At 37.4% G+C, this 19,507-nt stretch overlaps 1 protein-coding gene and 1 pseudogene across 1 annotated transcript in view; both read left to right on the top strand.

Moving 5' to 3' along the window:
* Positions 1 to 19,507, top strand: part of LRRC39 (leucine rich repeat containing 39) — a 30,093-nt gene that overhangs the window by 5,825 nt on the left and 4,761 nt on the right. Inside the window, exons 2-7 of the mRNA XM_045064906.1 lie at positions 2,649 to 2,766; positions 7,056 to 7,248; positions 13,057 to 13,162; positions 14,183 to 14,339; positions 14,890 to 15,026; positions 18,660 to 18,805. Coding sequence (XP_044920841.1) covers positions 7,136 to 7,248; positions 13,057 to 13,162; positions 14,183 to 14,339; positions 14,890 to 15,026; positions 18,660 to 18,805 — 659 coding nt within the window. The 5' untranslated portion in view covers positions 2,649 to 2,766; positions 7,056 to 7,135. The remainder of the gene's footprint in view (positions 1 to 2,648; positions 2,767 to 7,055; positions 7,249 to 13,056; positions 13,163 to 14,182; positions 14,340 to 14,889; positions 15,027 to 18,659; positions 18,806 to 19,507) is intronic.
* On the top strand, positions 30 to 341 carry LOC123387281 (annotated as a pseudogene).

The raw sequence follows: 19,507 nt of genomic DNA, 5'->3' as shown, positions 1-19,507 counted from the left end.
GATATAGGCTAGGGCTTATGGCAGACAGGATGGAGATGACTTTAGAGCAGCACTTGGAAGACACAAGTCTTGGAAGACAACCCCATTCTTGGGGTTCTGTGCACAGATTCACAAAGACTTGATTTGGGCTGCCATGGGGCCTTGTCAGATGAGCATGCTGGGGTGATCTCTCTTCTAGCCCAGAAAGCAGCTAAGCTAACCTCACACCCCACTGACATTCCTGTGGTTGTCAAGAATCAGATAATGGGAACATTATGATCTGGGAACATGATGGCATCACAGTGGCTGTGCACAAAATGGCTCTTGATGTCTCACAGCAGTTCTCCAGCAGCCTGTCATAGGAGTTCAATCCTGCCTATGTTAATTATCTTACAAAAGTATGAAAGTTCCAGCAGTTAGTCCATTTGTTTAGGTGCATTGGGCAATTTTCTATTAATTTTAGAGTAAGTGTTTTGGGACACTCAGTGGACTGACCTACCAAAATATTAGTAAGAGAAGACCATGTTTTGGGGCACCTGGGTGGCTCAGGGGGTTGGGCATCTGCCTTTGGCTCAGGTCATGATCTTGGGGTCCTGGGATCGAGCCCCGAATTGGGCTCTCTGCTCAGTGGGGAACCTACTTCTTCCTCTCTCTCTGCCTGCCTCTGTCTACTTGTGATCTCTCTCTGTGTCAAATAAATAAATAAAATCTTAAAAAAAAAAAAAAGATTAGCACCTGGGTGGCTCAGTGGTTTAAAGCCTCTACCTTCGGCTTGGGTCATGATCCCGGGGTCCTGGGATCAAGCCCCACATCGGGCTCTCTGCTCCACGGGGAGCCAGCTTCCTCCTCTCTCTCTGCCTGCCTCTCTGCCTACTTGTAATCTCTGTCTGTCAAATAAATGAATAAAATCTTTAAAAAAAGAAACAAGAAAAGACCATGTTCTGAAACATGGTTCAGGTCACTTTGTATATAAAATTTTGTGATGTTCAATAAATCAGTTGGAGGAAGAGACAAGTATATAAAAATAGAGTGATAGGTACACAGAAAATTGAGCAAATAAAAAAAGTACACTTAACTCCAGGGGAAAAAAAAAAACAAAAAAATACAAAAAGAAAGGAATGTAATTATTTCTATTATTTGGTTCAGCTATGAATAATATTTGCATAATAACACTAATGATTTAAGAAAAATTATGACATAACTATATTGTGAGGACAAGGGGAGCGGAGGTATATGGTCATGAGTAGGTGTTTTAAGACCACAGAACTTTCATCATCCGTGTATGAAATCAACAGATTGTTCTGAAATTGGTGTATGAAGAAAAAGCAAGATAAGCATATTTTTGGAAATATAACAAGAAAGAGGTAAAATAGTCATGTCAGTTTCTTAGAGCCATATGACAGTATTTCTGCCAGACATATTTAAGTAAGAAGGGGTATTAGTTCATAGAACAAGTCCTAGAACTATATCACAGAACCGGCCTAGTTAGGGGGCTACTGCAGCTGCCCCCAGAACCCTTGCATCCGCTGTCACCAGGAAACTCAATCTGCTAAAACTAACCCCAGAATGTATTGCCTCTGCTGTACTCACACTAGCAAAAATGGACTCTAGCCACTCAGCTGATTTCCTCACATTCTTTTCTTCTAAATCAAAGTACATGAACCTTACTCACATTCCCCATTTCTGTAGCAAGGGTGGCTGGGATTTTTCTCCTAATTCCACTTTGGTAAAGTGGGGTTCACTAATGGGGGGTTGTCAAACTATGGAGAATGCTTTTCATGAATATAGGCATATCTATGTTTGTAAATTCACAGACCATCTTCGGAAGGGCATGTGTAGAAGTGGCACTAGTGATTGACTTCTGACAGGAGAACAAAATGGCTGGAGGCAAGGTTAAGTGGGATTCATTATCTTTTGAATTTTGTTCTATGTGCTTCTAGTACCAATTCAAAGACCAAATACAGGGGCACTTAGGCGGCTCAGTTGTTTGAGCATCTGACTCTTGATCTCAGCTCAGGTCTTGATCTAAAGATCATGAGTTTAAAACCTAAGTTGGGCTCCACGCTGGGTGTGAAGCCTACCTAAAATAAATAAATAAAAGTGTGTAGCATCAAAAACAAAAGACAAAAAATAAATACAATTTTTTTAACACCTGGAATTAACTCCTATCTATGAAGGCTGAAGAGATAAAGAATGAGAGAGAATTAAATTTGAAGCCTGAGTGCAGCAGGTGCTTGGAGCTCCTCTGTTACCCATACTTGTCTACATCTTCACTTTTCTTGTTTTGTGAAGGATAGTACCTTTAGTTTCCTATTTACAGATCTGTGGTTTACCAAGCAGGTTTTTTGTTATGCCAAACGTTCTCATATTTTCAAGGTTCTTTGCTTGGAATAGATTCATTATATTCTACTAAATATTCAAAATGTGTAAGTTATGAAAAGTGGAAGGACTTTCAATAAGAGCTATTTTTTTCAGGAGTCTAGAACTAGTTATGCCTGAGAGTTTTATAATGGCTGTATGTAGTCTTGGCCGTGTGCAGAACGCATGCACATATATTATCTATTACTTGATCCTTTGCACAAGAGCTCCATGTGATCCTTGCTATTCTTAGCTTTGTCCAAGATCTAAAATTAGAACCAGGCTAATATTACATTTCACTTGATTGCCAGTCTGACCAAGGATTTTAATCATCCCGGAGCCACACTGAAAACACTTCTCCCTGAAATCCTCTCTTTAGCTGGTCATCGCTAACTTGGACCATGTCAGCTTCTGCATCCACTGACAATGGTAAGTATTTTTCAAAAACATTTCTTCCCCATTCTTCACATAGAAAAGAGATGGCTGATGATGGCTTTACTGTGTCTGAATTTACTAGAATATACAAATGAATTTGGAATTGAACTTAAAAGTCTCTTGTGGGGTTTTATAGTCATGCGAGTAATTGTTTTCCTCTGGAATATTGATTTCCCTCAAAGTTAGAAACATTTGTTTGTTTGTGGTATTTTTCCTTTCTTTCTTTCTTTTGCCTTCAGAAAGTGGCATGTCCTTGCCAAACAGTGTGCTTTTCTGTTATAGTAATAATCAAGGTAGAGAACACAATTCTATGCTGGAAGGAGAAATACATATATCATTACTGACTTTTTTTCCTCAAAGGGAAATTGGTCGTGGTTGTAGGAAAGCTGATGGCTGAATGGAGTTCAGTGGCAAACTGAAATGTGAGCATATGAATGGTTATATATGTTTAAGAATGTATCTCCCTGATATGAGGAAGTGGAGATGCAACGTGGGGGGCTTGGGGGTAGGAAAAGAATAAATGAAACAAAATGGGATCTCGAGGGAGACAAACCATAAGAGACTCTTAATCTCACAAAACAAACTGAGGGTTGATGGGGGAGGAGGTTCGGGAGAGGGGGGTGGAATTATGGACATTGGGGAGGGTATGTGCTTTGGTGAGTGCTGTGAAGTGTGTAAGCCTGACGATTCACAGACCTGTACCCCTGGGGCTAAAAATACATGATATGTTTATAAAAAAAATTTTAAAAATTAAAAAAAGAAATACACATTTACATGTAGATACTTGGGATATTTAAAAATGTTTTATTATGTGATAAACGCTTCAAACTTGCTAAAATCTGAAACAATAAATTGTAGGTTGACTGTGATGTCCCCAGGGACTTGGATTATCAGCATATATATCCCAAGGTTTCTCGATGGTAAAAAGATTTTGCAGGCTGTTTCTGTGGAAACAGCGCATGCTTTGCTTAAAAATAGAGATATTTTCCTACTAATATTCTGCATATTGGCAATTATATATCCATCCTCATGTTTTAAATATTTTTGTCCTCTGTAATAGTTATTTTGCCACTCCTCTCTGTCTTGGTCTGTCTCACACTGCATACTTTTAAGGAAATCAGCAATTTAGAAAAGATGAATAATGAAAAGCAATAATCTCTACCTCATTCTATCACTCTAGAAGTAAGCATTTTAACCATTTCAGGATTCAGTCTTCATTGTTTATCTCCATAGGTCCTGTTTTTTGTTTTGTTTTGTTTCAATGGTGGTTATTATTTCTTACCAACTTTAGGCATTATCTATGGAACTGCATTGTGAAAGATGATGCTTAAGTTCACTTACACCTCCATCGGGTTACATTTTATTTTAAGTTTCTCCCTTGATTACCTTTATAACTTGAAACAAATGCTTCAATCTCTAATTCTCATTCTGTAAAATATAGTGTCTATGACTCCCCACTTTGAATATGTGGCTATTAGTGTTCTTTCCTTCTACTTCTCTATTTCCTTTTTCCACATTCTGTTTAAGTATGTATTTTATATTTTCTTTTTTTTAAACATATGGGGTTTTTTTTTTTTTAAGATTTTAGTTATTTATTTGACAGAGATCACAAGTAGCCAGAGAGGAAGGCAGAGAGAGAGAAAGGGAAGCAGGCTCCCTGCCGAGCAGAGAGTCTGAAGCAGGGCTCAATCCCAGGACCCTGAGATCATGACCAGAGCCGAAGGCAGAAGCTTAACCCACTGAGCCACTCAGGCGCCCCTTATTTTATATTTTCAAGTTGTTATACTTAATACATTCTGTTCTTTAGCCATAAATAAGTCATCCTTGCTTTTTGATAGGTTGATTTATTTAAAATTTGATTTCCATCACTCAAAATGAAACTCTGTAGTCATTCATTTGGAAAGCCCCTGGATATAACTAACCTACTGTTTTATTTTTCTCTATGGATCTACATGTTCTGAACTTTTCATATAAATGGGATCATACGTGGTCTCTTGTGTCTAGCCTCTTTCACTGAGCACACTTTCACTCAAAGTTTATCCATGATGTAGTATGTATTGGTACTTACTCTTTTTTATGGCCAAATAATATTCCATTGTATGGATATATCCCATTTTGTTTATCCATTTATCCATTGACAGCCAGTTGTTTCCATTTTTTGGCTGTTCTGAATAACGCTACTTCAAATTTCAGGTAGAAGTTTTTTTTTCACCTTTTTTTTTTTTTTTTTTTTAGTAATCTCATTGTATATATTTACTGATATAATCTAAAAACTGTCTCCAGCTTTACTGAGGTACACGTGTAAGGTGTACAGTGTGCTGATTTGATACATTTATATATTGCACAATGATTATTGCCATGGCATTGGCTCACACCTTCATCCTGTCACATGATTGCTTTTTGTGGTGTATGTAATAGAGGATTACAGTTCTGTGTCTTTGGATGAGTTTATACCTGCAGGTTCCTGACATCCTAATTACAACATGAAATACCCCCATCGCTTTAAGCGTGTTGAGTGTCTCTTTCTGCTGATTTCCACCACCCGGGTGCTTGTGTGTCTTTTATTTTTCTTTCACGGAGCATGTTTCTGAAGTGCATCCGTGTTGTGTAGATCTCAAATCCCTCGTATGGGAATCATTGTGAATCATTATAGTATGTGACCTTTTGTATCTGGCTTCACTCATTAGGTTCTTTGTGGAGATGAAGAACTAAAAGAACTAGCAGTGAAGCTTGTGGAAAGAATTTGAGATTCCATAATGGGACAAAGGGAGTAGATGTTAAATCTTGGCAGCAGACAAAATAGACTGTGTTGTGACCAACAGAATGGTCTGGGAGAGCCTTCCAATCAGAGCATATGCTGAGTTAGAAGGAAGGTACGGGGTGATCTGTGTACATCAGGGAAGCAGGATAGGCACCATCCTGGGATCCTGGAGCCACAGCCATGTGTCTCTTGGAAGAGCTGCTCTTGACTTCCACCCCAGCTAATTGCTGTTGTTTGGCTTTCTTGAGTTTTGTTCTGTGGTTCTTGAACCAAACCTGCAGTACAGTGGGATGGATCTCCAGTTTTGAGGCCATTTCTTTCTGAAGAATTTCTTTCTTGTTCTTGCTGAACAAGAATTCCAAATTGGCTAGTTGTTTCTTAGTGAGCATGGTTTGTTTCTTTTGTGAATGCCTCTGGTGCTTTCCCTTAGGAAGGTGTCCTGTGCCTGACATCCCGAGATCTAGCTGTGTCCCCATGCTCTGGTTCTGTGTCAAGCCAGATAGAAGTTTTTGTGTGAACATATGTTTTTAGTTCTCTTGTGTATAAATCTAGGCATGGATCTTTTTGTATTTTATACTTTCTTGTTTTTTCCCATTTTTATACTAGACATGCCTCTAATAAACAATAGACAGAATTTTGTCTTTTATTTAATTGGACAGTCTTTGTGTATTAACTTGCAACACTTAGTAATCAGGAAAATATAAATTTGCGACCATAATGAGATTTTATGCAGTAGTTTGTTAGTAAGGATGTGCATCAACAGGGACCCTTATACAGTTGTAGTAAGAGTATAAATGGGCACAATCACTTTGGAAAACAATTTGGCTCTATCTTATAAATTTGAACATTCACATATAGTATGATCCAACAGTTCTTTCTAGGTATAGACCCAATAGAAGCAATACCACTTGAGCACCGTAAAGATAAGGACAAGAATTTTGGAAACAATATTGCTCATAATAGCAAAACCCTGGTACCCAAATACCCACATTCATTGGGACAGAAAAATTAAATTATGGCATAGTCATACATTTTGGAGATCATGGCATATCATTATTGAAATGTTTTACTTTATGAAGCTATATAATTTCCCATGATATGGATGTGCTATAATTTACTGATTGAAATTTATATTGTGGTGTACTTGGGTGGCTCAGTAGGTTAAGCATCTGCCTTCGGCTCAGGTCATGATCCCAGGGTCCTGGGATGGAGCCCTGCATCAGGCTCCCTGCTCAGTGGGGAGCCTGTTTCTCCCTCTCCCTCCACCCACCTCCATGTCCTCCCCCACTCATGTTCTCTCTCTCACTCTACTCTCTTTCCCTCAAATAAATAAATAAAATCTTGAAAGAGAAAAAGTGTCCATGGCATAGTATTTTTATGAGGATTATTAAGTGAAAGATGATATGTAAGTGTACAAAATAGTCTTGGGAACATGGAAAGGGTACAATAAACATAAGTTATTATGATCATTTCTGGACCTAGTGAACATTCTGAAACACGTTTTTTCCTCCACTACAATTAGGTCCTTTTTGAGATGGCATCTGTGACTCAGCTATTCAGAACCTAATGAAGTTGGTGACTCTGTGACAATGTGGAGAAATCATGTCAGAAAATGCAGTTTGTACTGGGGCTGTCAATGCTGTGAAGGAAGTTTGGGAAGAAAGAATAAAGAAACACAATGAAGACCTGAAGCGAGAGAAGGAATTTCAACAGAAGTATGCTTTAACGTGTTTGTTATTTATATTTGGTGAAAATTCAGAACATCATCATTATAGAAAAGAGTGCTTATTAAATGCCTTAATTGTTGAATTTGGTATTTCTATTTACTGAAAACTCAAAATATAACTAAAGTCTACACCTGATTCAATTAAGTGTGGCTATGTAATGGTGTCCACAAAAAGTACAAGTGCCTATATGTGAAAATAGTAGTTATTTTTAGGCCCTCAGAAGAGTCTGTTCCATGTTCCTCAAAGTTTGATTAGTATCATTGAGTCCAGTTTTCAGTGATTGCTTGTTCAATATTATATCCCCTAGGCAACATCTGACAAGAGAAGGTACAAGAGATTCTCACCTATTTGAATAGCCATGAGTTTCAGCCAGGGTCCCTGTGGATCACCCGATTCCTTGATTTGGGCTGTGCTCAAATAGTTTGGCTCTTATTTCCTCTGCGTTCTTGATATCTACCTATTTTCCTGATTGGATGTCTCCAAAATACTCTATTAATTTTGCAAGAAGAGGCACTTTCCTCATGGATCCCTATGATTCTCTTTCTAAGAATCTAATCTTTTTTTGTCCTTCAACATATATGACTATTGGCCCATTAATAATGTTATATGTCAATTATATCTCAGTGGGAAAAAATGCTCCTACAACAGTTAGCAAGTACCATAAAATTCAATTAGAAATGGCTTAAGGAATAGAGAAGTCCTGAGGTAAGGCAATCCCAAAGTCTGAACAGCTTTAAAGACTGGGTTTATTTTTATTACCTTCTACCGCTAATCTCAGTGTGTCAGTTTGGGCCTCAGGTTCTCCTCTGTCTGTGTCACAGGACGACTGGTCCACTTCCAGGCATCACAGCCAGGCATCATTATGTTATCAGAAGAGCGGAAACTATTTCTGTTCTTTCAAGAACGAGGAAGCCGGGACGCCTGGGTGGCTCAGTTGGTTAAGCAGCTGCCTTCGGCTCAGGTCATGATCCCGGCATCCTGGGATCGAGTCCCACATCGGGCTCCTTGCTCCGCAGGGAGCCTGCTTCTCCCTGTGACTCTGCCTTCCACTCTGTCTGCCTGTGCTCGCTCTCGCTCGCTCTCTCTCTGACAAAATAAATAAATAAAATCTTAAAAAAAAAAAAAAAAAAAAAAAAGAACGAGGAAGCCTTTCTGAGGCTCTTTAGCAAGGCTCTTCTTTACCTCTCATTGACCAGAACTGGATCATTTGTACTCTCATAATCCAGTCCCCTTCTAGGGGAATGAGCCTGTATGACTGGTTTAAACAAAATAAGATTTATAGCTGGTTACTGGGGTGGGGGGGGTATAATACTTGGAAATAACAGCTATTCCCCCAGTAAAGAAGAAGGGGAAAGGTTCTTGATCAGCAATTATTTTGTGTCTATTCTCTGTACAAGCAAAAATCTGGGTGGGGAGAATTCGTTTTTTTCAACAAAGGCAATAAAAAAGATAATGATGCTGACAATGATAAGGGTAGCAGCTTTTTATTATGCACTTACTGTTTACTAGGCACTCTGCTAAGTGCTTTATTTGTAGCATCTCATTTAATCTTCTGAACACACAGAAACAGAATGTCTTAATGAGGATGGATTGCATTACGAGAGAAGGAAAACCAAAGTAATGTTTTCTTTTTTTAATTTTTAAAAAAGATTTATTTATTTGAGAGAGAGAGTTGGGAGGGGGTGAGGGACAGAGGAAAATGGAAAAAGAGAATCCCAAGCAAACTCCCCATGAGTGGGGAGCCCACTGAGGGGCTTGATCTCAGGACTGTAAGATCATGACCTGAGCTGCAATTAAGAGTCAGATGTTTTACTGACTGAGCCGTCCCAGTGCCCCCAAAATAATACTTTCTAAACAAGAGATGATAACTTTTGGGGGGGTATTTGACCTGAGGCTGGAGTAGTATTCCACTGAGTCAGATACTCAGACTTTTATCTTGTTGCTCGACACTGCGTGGTTTCCTTTCCTAAAGTCACTTAATGGCCTCAAATGATACACCAACTGCAGCCACCATATGTGATCCCAGCTTGCAGGAATTTGCACACACTACTGCTTCTGCTAACATCCCATTGATAGGATCCATATCTAACTACAAGGATGGCTAAATGAAGTCTTGTGCCCAGTTAAATGTAGAGACTCAATTCTTAAGGAAGAAGAGGAGTAACCATCTCTGCCACACATGAGTGTCATTTTTTCCTTTTTAAAGATGGAAAACCTGAGGGATGGGCCTAAGTAACTTGTCAAAGATCACACTGCTAATAAATGCAGAACTGGTATTCATACCTAACCAGTCTGATTCAGGAGGCAGGATATTTACCTCAGGGCTTTCCCTAGATTAGGCCTTTATATATAAAGCAAACCTTAGGAAACCTATTATGTTGTATTCTACAGATGTAATAAACTGGACTCTAGACTACTCTTAATAAATCCTATCTCTTTTTAAAACAGTGGGCAGGGCAGGAATCCTGACTTGCTTCTAAACTCCCGAACTTCACCTATTACACATGTTTAGTTAGGTAAGAACCATTTAATTGGGGCACCTGGGTGGCTCAGTCGGTTGGGCATCCAACTCTTCATTTTTGGCTCAGGTCATGATCTCAGAGCTAGGGGATCCAGTTCCTCATCAACTCTGCTTGAGATTCTCTCTCTCTCTTTTTCTCTCTCCCCACCTCTCCCTCTCCCTCTAACCTCCCCTGCCCCTTATGCACACTCTTTCTCAAATATGTAAATAAATAAATAAGTAAATAAGCAAAATCTTTAAAAAGAAAATGATTTCAGCAACTTCAAATTCTCTCTGTACAAAATAGGCAAGGGATAACAAGGTTAAAGACACAAACTAATGTTTCTTCTCTCAGCTAAAAGCAGCTAAAGATTTATTTCAAAAAGGGCTAAAGTTTAAACAGAAACTGACCTCATTGTCTTCTGATGCCAAGCTGTCTTGAAGAAATTAAGCACTTGGGTTAGAGTTGGTGTGGCAAATCTGAGAAAGCATTTAGACTATAATAAAAAGGGCTCACAGGAGGTAGAAATTTTCTATTTAAAATTGAAAGAATGTCCTGCTTTGACTAAGTAGTGGATAAATTACAGAATACTAAAGGTGGAAGAAATATTAGACATTATTTAATCCAAACCCCATTTTAATCGGGCAAGGCCCACATAGGTGGTAAAAGTTGCCCACAGTCACCAAGTTACGTGATACATTCTAGACTTAGATCATAGAAATTCAGATCCAGAAAGAATTTAGGAATCATTATAGAGATGGAAAGAGACCAGCTGAATAATAGTTAGCCTCTCTGTAAACTCATTAAGGACAGAGCTTTTTGCAAGCACAATGTGCAGCATAGTATTTGACATATAATGGCAGCTTGATGAATTCTTTAAGTAAAAGCTTAGGGAATAAGACATCTGATTGCACTTGTCATTAAATTCTGTTCTGAAATACAAAGATCTTTTTGGCATTTGACTGTTCAAATTAATTAAGCCTATGTTCTTTGGTAACTGCTTATATTTATTTTTTATGTATCATTCTAAGACACCAAAATTACAAAGATTTCAATTCTAAATGTCTTCTTTCTCATTTTTCCTAACTAAAAATTTTCTAGTATAGAAATAAAAATTTTGCAACCTTTTACCAGTTATTTTTCAGCTTGATATTATTCTTACGTATGTTTGCAATGAACCAAAACTCAATAGGAATGTGTTTTTAGAATGACAAAGGTTTTATGCATATTCATATCTGAAAAATGAAATATGAATAAAATTGGAATGTAATTGTATATAACTTAATTCTGAAGTTGAACTGTATTATTTGAAAGTCGTTATAAAGTTATTAACTATCGGGGCGCCTGGGTGGCTCATTGGTTTAAAGCCTCTGCCTTCAGCTCAGGTCATGATCTCAGTCAGGGTCTTGGGATCGAGCCCCACATCAGCTCTCTGCTCAGCCAGAAGCCTGCTTCCTCCTCTCTCTCTGCCTGCCTCTCTGCCTACTTGTGATCTGTGCCTGTCAAATAAATGAATAAAATCTTTAAAAAAATAAAGTTATTAACTATCTATGGCTTAGGTGTCTAATAAATGCCAGTCAAAAAAGACAAAGAGCTACCTCTAGGTGATGGCTCTAGGATGGCTGTCATCTAAACCATGGACACTAACAGAAGTAGGCAAGGATATGGAGAAATCGGAAGCCTCAGGTACTGCTGTAGGGAAGGCAAAATGGTACAAGCAATTTGGACATAATTTAGCAATTCCTAAAAAAATGTTAAAAATAGAATTACAATAGGATGCAACAATTCTACTCCTAGGACTCTACCCAAGATAAAGGAAAACATATGTCTACATTAAAACTTGTTTACAAATGTTCATAGTGGCATAATTCATAAGAGCCAATAAGTGGAATTAACCCAAATGTCCATTAGCTGATGAACAGATGTGTTCATCATAAGATACACCAACAAATGTGGTATATTCATGCAGTGGAAGATTCTTCTTCTATAAAAAGGACTATAGCACTGAAACGTGTTACAGCAAGGGTGTACTCTGAATAAACTTATACTGTGTGGAAAGGCCATTATACTGTATAATTCCATTTGCATGAAATGTCCAGAATAGGCAAATTCATAGAAATAGAAAGTAGATCAGGGGTTACAAAGGAACTGGGAAAAGGAGGAATGGGTGTGGTTTTTAAATGTTTTTTTAAACGTTTTTATTTTATTCCAGTTAGTTAACATACAGTGTTGTATTGGTTTCTGGTGTACAATATAGTGATACAACAATTCCTACAACACGCAGTGCTCATCACAAGCACACTCCTTAATCCCCATCACCTATTTAACCCATCCCCCACCCACCTCTCCTCTGGTAACCATCTTGTTTGTTCTCTATAGTTAAGAGTCTGTTTCTTGGTTTGTCCCCCCCAGTCTCTCTTTTCTCCCCCCTTTGCATATCTGTTTTGTTTCTTAAATTCCACATATGAGTAAAATCATATGATATTTTTCTTTTTCTGACTGACATTTCACTTAGCATAATATCCACATTGTTGCAAATGGCATGATTTCATTCTTTTTTGTGGCTGAGTAATATCATATATATATATATATATATGAGTATGTATACACACATATGTGTATACACACATATCTATGCATCTGTGTGTGTGTATATATATATATGCATACACATATATATACATATACATGTATATATGTATATGTATACACCACATCTTCTTTATCCATTCATCAGTTGATGGACACTTGGGCTATTTCCAAAATTTGGCTGTTATGAATAATGTTGCCCTCCATATCAGTATTCTTGTATTTCTTGGGTAAATACATAGGAGAGCAATTGCTAGATTGTAGGGGGTTCTATTTTTAACTTTTTGAGGAAACTCCATACTGTTTTCTAGAATGGCTGTACCAGTTTGCATTGTGCCTGGAGTTTTTTTGAATGATGAAATTGTCTTGGACCAGATATCGATGATAGTTGAGTAACTCTATGAATATATCCAAAACCATTGAGTTGTATACTTTAAAAGGATTTATATGATATGTGAATTATATATATCTCAATAAAGCTATTACTTAAAAATCTCTGGAGAGTTATGACACTTTCAAAACTTAAATAAATATAGGACACTTATGATACTAATCATATTTATAATTCTTACAAAACAACTTCTTTTCTAATTTCCAGAGACTATCGATCAAATGATTGTTTTTGACGGATCACTTTTTAATGTAAAAGTGACTGCTACCTGTGTATGTCATTACTGGTGAACTAAAATGTTGTTTTCTCTTTTAGGCTAGTGAAGATCTGGGAAGAACGAGTAAGCTTAACCAAGCTAAAAGAAAAAGTCATCAGGGAAGATGGAAGAGTCATTTTGAAGATAGAAAAAGAAGAATGGAAGGTAAGCTTCATAGAAGTAATATTCTTCTGTATTTTGCATTTTGTGGGATAGTTAAGAAAATGATTCTGAGAGTGTATGATTAAGTCCAGAACTGTTAGAAATTCTAATTTTAATAATACACCAAATGAATTTGGGCAACATGAACAACTGAAAAGAAATATAACTTCACATTTTTTTTTTTGGTAAAAACTCAATCAGTTTGCTTCAACTCTGCCTAAACTTAAGTCATTTGCAATTTTTCTCCTATTAATCCTACCAGTAAGCAACTTCTCATTTTCCATAAAAAAGATGACCATCTGCCTAACAAAAACCATATAGCTTTTCCAAAACAAATACTGAGCTTAAAGTCAACAAAATGGAATAGGATATTCATCTTATTCAAGGTCTATTACGTGATTCATATTCTTTCTCATAAATACACACATACAGTTGCTTGATTACATTAGTCATTCTCTGAGTTTTATAAGGTATTTATACTTTGGGTCAGTGTTTGTTCTCATACATGTAGGTATAGTTAGCTAGTGGTTTATTTTCTCTGAGCTATTTTAGGTTGAAAAGAAAAAGGCATAGAGTTCAGAAAGAACTCTTAAAACCTTTAAATAAAAAATATATTAAAAACTTAGAAAATATTTCAAAATATAAGGCAAAGAGAAATTTGAATTATTGATTAAAATGATTTTTGTTTCTCTAACCACCACATTCTCATTTTCAACTACATATGTACTCTAAAAAAGTCTAATACAACAATATCACTCTATATAATAGAGTGCACTATTGACCAAAATACATTATCTTTGTTTATTGTGATAGGGGTTTGAAGGTTTACTACCCCTACCCACAAAGAAGAGGTCTTAAAACTTGGGAGTAACACAAAGCACTTGAAAATATAACCCATTAAGGAAAAAATAATCCAAAAACCACAAATCAATTAATATCTCTACAATTATATTTCAGTGTGACATGATACTAAAATAATTTAAGTAATATGGTAATTCTGTCATTTCTTTTACTTGAGTTTAGACCCTCCCTTCTTCTTTACTAAAACTGCGTCAGCTACAGGCATGGCAACTTCATAGAACTGGTTTACTGAAAATTCCTGAATTCATTGGAAGATTCCAGAACCTCATTGTATTAGATTTATCTCGAAACACAATTTCAGAGATACCTCGAGGAATTGGTAAGGAAGATTGACTTTATTCCCTCATTTTTTCTGATAATTTTTTTGATACATGGAATAATGACATCATTTTTAAGTAACCCCGAGTCTTGAGAAAATTGTAGACATCTAAATTGAAGCTTTCGGAAGATCCAAGTTTCTGGGATTTACAGAAGCGATTTAAGATAAGATTTCAAGGCAAGAAAAGTCTCTTTGGAAACATTGTATGTATTCTGGAAACAATGTCTTTGGTTCAGTTAATCCTCCTAGAAGAAAACAGATTGAAGGCAAGAAAGATAGATTCCTTAGATGAGAAAAAAATCCCCAAATGGAAAATAGGCCACAATATAGGAGATGAAACAAGATGAAAAAAAAACAACCCACACATATTTTTTGCTTATAGCACAGACAAACCCCCTATTTTTAGAAGGGGCAGGACAGGAACTGGGAAAAGGGAAGAACCTGAGAAGTATGATTTGCCAATATGAAACTGGCAAGTAAGTTATGCTGTCATAACTGGAAACATTATTTTATAACCATCTGCTCTCTATTGTGTATTATTTTTTTGTAGGACTGCTCACTAAACTTCAAGAGCTGATTCTTAGTTACAACAAAATCAAGACTGTCCCCAGGGAACTAAGTCATTGTGCCAGCTTGGAGAAACTAGAACTTGCTGTAAACAGAGACATCTGTGATCTTCCACAAGAGGTCAGAAAGACATCAGTGTCTATGACTTTATTCTCCACCTACAACTGGTTTACTTCTCAACCGTGTGATCACCAAAAATACACTGACGAAGCAATGCTATAAACTTTATTTCAGAAAATATTTAGTGATAATCATTTCCTATTACTAAATACATATTTTTATTTAGAGAAATACCTACTTAGCATAAAAGATACTTCTCTTATTGTCACAGTACAGACATCATTTGTGATCTCCTTAAAGGCCAGAGCAAGAGTCTTCCTTATTTCTATTTCCAGAAGTTGCAGTTGTTACTTAGGAAGTGCTTGTTGGATAAATGATTACCACAAAGCATAGACAATGTGGTGATGGAGAATCTCTTTTGTTTACTAATTGGTGTTTATAGAGTGATCAGTGTCTGAGATAGAGGTGAAGTGGTAAGAAATGAATTCTTCAGTATCAGAAAAGTGTTTCTTTGCTAGTTTCTTAATTTCTGCCAAGTAAAAGCAAAGCAATGGGCTTGCAGAGCCTTCAAACTTTGATTTGGTATGATGACCTATTATTAGTAAAACCAAGCTGATCATAGAGATGTAGACACTTTCAAACATATTTCAAACATATTTAATGATCTTAAAATCAGCAAATTTCCAAGGTATTTACTTTGCAAGACAAAACAGAAGAAACATAGTAAGACCCAAAACAAAATAGAAAGCCTGTTCCCGTTCTCTCATTCTCCACTATTTTTTGTGAGAATATCACTTTTTTCTCTCACACCAGTAAATATGTCACCAATTATTGTTGCTCTTGCAGATAAAACATAGTTTCTACATTCATATCTATCTCCTCTTTTAATAGTTCAACTTAAGGAAACATATGCACTTATTTATGATGAAAATGATGATCACGGGGACAATTTCTTTATAAGAGGGCAAGTAAATATTTTATTTTGAACTTTTTTAAAAAAAGTAACATACAATGTATTATTTGCTTCAGGGCTACAGGTCTGTGAATCATCAGTCACCCAATTCACAGCACTCACCAGGGCACATCCCCTCTCCAATGTCCATAATCCAGCCACCCCATTCCAACCCCCAGCAACCCTCAGTTTGTTTCCTGAGCTTAAGAGTCTCTTATGGTTTGTCTTATTTTGAACTTCTAATTCCTGTGATTTTCTTTCTAGTATTGGCTCCATCACTAAAAATGCTGTATGAATTTGGGCAAGTCTATTAACCTGTGTTTACCTTAATTTTTTCACATAACTTATCTCTTATTGAGGGCACCTGAGTGGCTGATTCAGTTAAGTGTCTGCCTTAGGCTTGGGTCATGAACGCAGGGTCCTGGGATGGAGCCCCGTATGGTATCTGGCTCCCTGCTCAGCAGGAACCCTGCTTCTCCCTCTCCCATCCCACTCCCCCTGCTTGTGTTCCCCTCCTCGCTATATTTCTCTCTGTCAAATAAATAAATAAAATATTAAAAAATACATTTTATTGGAACAAATACTAAACTGAGATCTTAAGCCTGAGATTACTTCCAAGTATGCCTCTAAGTTAGCTGGGTAGCCTTGAACTCACCACTTTCTATAAGGTCTCAATTTTCCCATATGCAAAATAAGGACTTATTATAATGTTAGTATCTTTCAATAGAAAATCAAAGGGTTCGGGGCGCCTGGGTGGCTCAGTGGTTTGGGCTGCTGCCTTCGGCTCGAGTCATGATCTCAGGGTCCTGGGATCGAGCCCCGCATCAGGCTCCCTGCTCCGCAGGAAGCCTGCTTCCCTCTCTCTCTCTCTCTCTGCCTGCCTCTCTGCCTACTTGTGATCTCTGTCTGTCAAATAAATAAATAAAATCTTAAAAAAAAAAAAAGAAAGAAAATCAAAGGGTTCTAGTAGGACTGAGAAACCAGTAACAGGAGGAGACTTATCTCTCAGCCACTACATTGCACATACTGTATACACACGAATATATTTACGCCAATGTGAGAACAACCTTTTTATACTCCATTCTAAACCACTGAAAATTTTTAAAGTCTGATGACAGATTTTGAAAAAATGTTTTATTTGTGACTTGAATTCTAAAGCTGGACAAATGTTACCTACTAAATGGAAACCTCTTGTTATTTTGCATTGCCCACAAAACACTGTATTTGTGCTTTTTTGTATGTGTGATGTTAAAGATATGGAACAAATCTTAACATTCCCTGAGATAAAAATAAAACAGAACTTGCCTAGATAAATGGAAATTCTTTTGGGAAAGTTAACTGAGTTCTCACATTTTGAAACTTATACTACAGTGTTATACAGAAAGTTTAGAAATTTTGTGGCTTTAGGTCCATGAAAACTTGAGTGCACATCACACATCATTTCTAGTTACATGGCCTCTCTCAACCACTTTGTCCATAAAACAGAAAGAAGATATTTACCTTAGAAAGTTGATGAATAAACTAGAGTTGTAAGAATCGACATGAATACACTGAGACACTCATATTAAGAGAAAAAGCAATTTCAGGGATGTACAGTTTCATAATCTTCAAATAAATATACTAACTTTTGTGTGAAAACATATAATACTGATTACAGAAAAATATATAAAAACATATATTTATGGGGCATCTGGGTGGCTCAGTGGGTTAAGCCTCTGCCTTTGGCTCAGGTCATGATCTTGGGGTCCTGGGATCGAGCCCTGCATCAGGCTCAGTGGGGAGCCTGCTTCCCCCTCTCTCTCTGCCTGCCTCTCTGCCTACTTGTGATCACTCTGTCAAACAAATAAATAAAATCTTAAAAAAAAAATAACCCCCCATACACTTACATATGTAATGAAAACAAGAAAACATGCATAGGAATAATAAATACCAAATTCAGGAGAGGGGTTCCCTCTGGAAAGGAAGAAGGGAGGAACACATAGAAGGCAGTCAGTCATATCAATATATTATCTTTCTTCCTTTTTAAGGATTTGAGAGAGAGAGAGAGAGAGTGAGTGGAGGAGGGTGCAGAGGGAGAGAATCCCAAGCAGACTCCCCGCTGAGTGTGGAGCCCAGGGTGGGGAGGGTGGGGGCGTGGGGGGTTGGAGGATGGGGAGGTGCAGTGGGCATCTCAAGACTGATGAGATCATGACCTGAGCTGAAACCAAGTCAGTTGCTTAGCCGACTGGAGATATCCAGGCACCCCTCAATATATCTTCATTCTTAAGCTGAGCACACTGGTGTTTGGGATGTTATGCTTAAAAAATTTCTACTGATGTTTTCAAAAAAATAAAATTACCCAACAGTAAGTGCTATGTCTGAGGTAGCATACTTAAGCATCAGGCACAAAAAAGAGAGTTCAATAAAGATAAGTATTATTTTGAAGTTTGGGTTTTCCCACACGAATCTCAAATGCAGGATAAAAGGAAAATGTAAACACAACCAGGTTCTGTAAAGGCTGGATCTTGGGTATTTGGAAGATAAATTTTCTTTGACTAGATGAGCTTTCTATAAGAGTTTTTCAGTTCTCTGGAGGTTATTTAGATTTATTTTTATTTCAAAGTTATTGTGGATGACTAGGACTAAGAAAAGCCCAAGCATAATGTGAACATTCGTTGATGTGAAGTAGCTCTACCAATGTGAGTGTTCTAGTAGTTTACATCGTGGACATTCATTTTGAAAAACCTTGCTTGCCTCTTCAGCTCAGCAATTTGTTAAAGCTTACGCACCTTGATTTGAGTATGAACAACTTTACTATAATCCCTCTGGCGGTGTTGAACATGCCTGCTCTCGAATGGCTTGACCTGGGAAGCAACAGACTTGCACAACTTCCTGATACTATAGAAAGGTAAAGTATATGATTTTCTGTGCTATTAGCAGATGTGTTGAAGCCACCCATAATAAATAACAGATGAAACAAAGGGGAACCCAAGTGTAATCAATCACAAGAGATCCATGTAGTACTTAATATGCTACTTTTTTTTTTTATTAGATTTTATTTATTTATTTGACAGATAGAGATCACAAGTAGGTAGAGAGGCAAGCAGAGAGAGAGAGAGGAGGAAGCAGGCTCCCTGCCGAGCAGAGAACCCGATGTGGGACTCGATCCCAGGACCTTGAGATCATGACCTGAGCCGAAGGCAGCAGCTTAACCCACTGAGCCACCCAGGCGCCCTTAATATGCTACTTTTAAACAATATTTTCATTTACTTAAGTATAAGGGCTTTGGAGAGAAAAACTGGCTCTCTGACTTCAACGTGTCGACATGAATACGTGCAATAACAACATTACTTAGTGCATGCCAGGCCCTCTGGGCTTTACAAATGGATGAGGAAACTAATGTAGAGATGTAAATGTAAATTGCTCAAGATCGCACTCTAGTGTGAACCTAGGCAGCCTGGCCCAGAGTCCAGGCTGTTTACCATAATGCGTACTTGTCTTGCCCAGCTAGGCAGATTAATAATTTCTGAATTTTCTCCTAACCCTCTAGTTCAGACTGGATAATATTTATAGCCATTCTTTCAGAAATCCCATGAGAATAGGGAAGAAT

This window comes from Mustela putorius, unplaced genomic scaffold (genome assembly GCF_011764305.1).
Source record: "Mustela putorius furo isolate JIRA1106 unplaced genomic scaffold, ASM1176430v1.1 tig00003853_pilon_pilon_pilon, whole genome shotgun sequence".
Taxonomy (NCBI): Eukaryota; Metazoa; Chordata; class Mammalia; order Carnivora; family Mustelidae; genus Mustela; species Mustela putorius.
This window is presented reverse-complemented; position numbering and strand designations above follow the sequence as displayed.